The sequence below is a fragment of the Solanum tuberosum genome, unplaced genomic scaffold (genome assembly GCF_000226075.1).
Source record: "Solanum tuberosum cultivar DM 1-3 516 R44 unplaced genomic scaffold, SolTub_3.0 scf00165, whole genome shotgun sequence".
Taxonomy (NCBI): domain Eukaryota; kingdom Viridiplantae; phylum Streptophyta; class Magnoliopsida; order Solanales; family Solanaceae; genus Solanum; species Solanum tuberosum.
In genome coordinates, this window is record NW_006239090.1 from 1,083,174 (window position 1) to 1,085,703 (window position 2,530).

Sequence of the window (2,530 nt, forward strand, 5' to 3'; positions counted from 1 at the left end):
CTTTAAGTATTTATCTGCTTTTTGTCATTGTAAATTGTGATGAGGACCTGGTCCTATCATAGCTAAGTGGATGTATACATTCCAACAAGTGGTATTAGAACTTGACTTTTCAATTTGGGTAACACCAAGAAAAGAAAAGATTCGAAGGAATAGCTGTTCCAGCTAATATGGAGGAAGGTCAGTCATCTACCAGACCACCCCGCTTTAATGGACAATACTATGGGTGGTGGAAGAATCTCATGCATGATTACATCAATTCTGAAGATACTGAGTTGTGGGACGTGATTCTTGATGGACCATACATTCCCACAAAGGAGGTGAATTATGGAGAGCTCACTACAACTGTTATCAAAACCAGAAAGGAGTACAATGAAATGGACAAGAAAAAGATAGAGAAAAATTATAAAGCAAAGAAGATTCTAGTGTGTGGAATCGAGTCAGATGAGTACAACTGAATCTCTGCCTGTGAGACAGCCAATGAGATATGGGACTGTCTCCAAACAACCCATGAGGGAATAACACAAGTGAAGGAGTCTAAGGACGATATGCTTACGACATGAGAACTTCCAAGGAAGGTGAAACTATCTTCGAGATGAACCCAAGATTCACCTCCATAATCAACGAACTGAGATACCTTGGTGAACCTATTCCCTTACGAGAACAGGTTCGGAAGATTCTCAAAGTGCTTCCCAAGTCATGGGAAAGCAAAGTGAATGCTATAACTGAAGAAAAGGATCTGAAGACGCTTTCCATGGATGAACTAATTGGAAATCTCCAAACTTATGAGCTGAACAAGCAACAGTGGACAAACATGAAGGAGGGAAAGAAGGAGAAATCAGTAGCTTTGAAAACATCTCAAAATGATGTGACTGGGGAGGAGGATGAAATGGCATATGTCACTAAAAGGTTTCAGAAGATTATTAAGAAGCATGGAGGCTTTCAAAAGAAAGCTTCGACCAGTAAAGCAGCAAATGCAAATGATCTTTGTCATAAATGTGGCAAACCTGGTCATTTTATGACGGACTGCCCCAGCCAGAAGCAGAAAACTCCGGACTTCAGACCTCGCAGAAGGGACCAGGTCCTAGACCATGCCAAGAGGAAATCGCATGCTGATCAATTGGTGAAGAAAGCTTTGGATGTATGGGGAAATGCATCTAGCGAGTCTGAGGAAGAGATAGACAGTCCAGAAGATGTCATGATGATGGTTGTGGAAGATGATGAAACTGTCTACAATTCCATTTTCTCACTAATGGAAAAATCTGACGATGAGGAGGATCTGAATGAGGTAACCCTTTTTTATCTCAAGGATGATCTAGATACTCTTTCCATTAAAAGATTGAGAAAACTTGTTGCTCTATTAATTGACTCAGTTGATAAACTAACTTCTGGAAATTATACGATGAGTGACATGTTGAAGTTGTGTGAGGACGAAAACTCAGCTCTCAACTCTCAAATATCTGAAATGAGCGTTAGAATAGGTATCCTTGAGACCGATAGTCTGGAACCCAAAGAGGAATCTGGTACCTCTGAGGGTGGGAAGCGAAAACTCAATAACTTTGAGGTTGAACTAGAAGAGAAACTTAAGACCTCTGAGTGTAAGTTAGTTGCCGCCCTAGAAAAGAACTCTCAACTAGTGAAGGATCTGTGTAAGATCAAAGAAGAGTTGAACCAATCCCTCAAATGGACTGACTCGTCTAAGATACTCTCTAACTTAGCAAATCAGAAGTTCAATAGCAGAAAGGGATTAGGTTGTAGACAGATAGAGCCTCCCTACAATCCTCATAGTAAGTATGTGTCTGTCTCTGACAATCTTCTGTGGACCCACTGTCTGGAAAAAAATGTGAGATTTTGAGATAAGTAAAAGAAAGATAGGAAAAGTTTCTTAAATCAAAAAGGTACCTGGTCCCGATTACCACTTTATCAAGAAAAATTTACCCCCATGGACAGGAAGGTTTCTTATTAAGCCTTTTGACAGGTTTTGGGAACTCCATTTAAAGTGGGTTTCTAAGTCTAATAAGTGATTCTTGTGCAGAAGAGAGGAAGCAGTCAGTGCTGGTACATGGATAGTGGATGGTCAAGGCACATGACTGGAGACACTCTAAACTTCCTCTCTTTGGAAGCACACCAAGGCGATGGTGTGTCATTTGGTGGTCGAAAAAAGGGTTCCATTCTTGGTATTGGCAAGATAGGGAGAACAGTTGATCATTCCATAGACAATGTACACTATGTGGATGGTCTGAAATACAATCTCTTGAGTGTATCTCAAATCTACGACAAGGGAAATGAAATCAAGTTCATGTCTGATAGGTGTCTGGTTACAAACTGTGCAACTAAAAGAGTTGATATGTCTTCCAAAAGAGTCAAAAATTTGTATGTTGCGGATTTTGACTCTATTGAAGGGGACAGTCTTTCATGCCTGAGTGCTCAAACTGATGATGCAAATCTATGGCATCGGCGATTGGATCATGTAAGTATTTCGTTATTAAACAAGCTTGTTGCAGGGACCTGGTCCATTGATTGCCAAAGCTGA

At 40.4% G+C, this 2,530-nt stretch overlaps 1 protein-coding gene across 1 annotated transcript; it reads left to right on the forward strand.

The window, feature by feature from the left end:
- Positions 1-556: 556 nt before the first annotated feature.
- On the forward strand, positions 557-2,530 carry LOC107061762 (uncharacterized). The gene is made up of 2 exons (XM_015311566.1): positions 557-1,840; positions 2,033-2,530. Exons 1-2 carry the CDS (start codon positions 557-559, stop codon positions 2,528-2,530), a joined length of 1,782 nt encoding a protein of 593 aa, XP_015167052.1.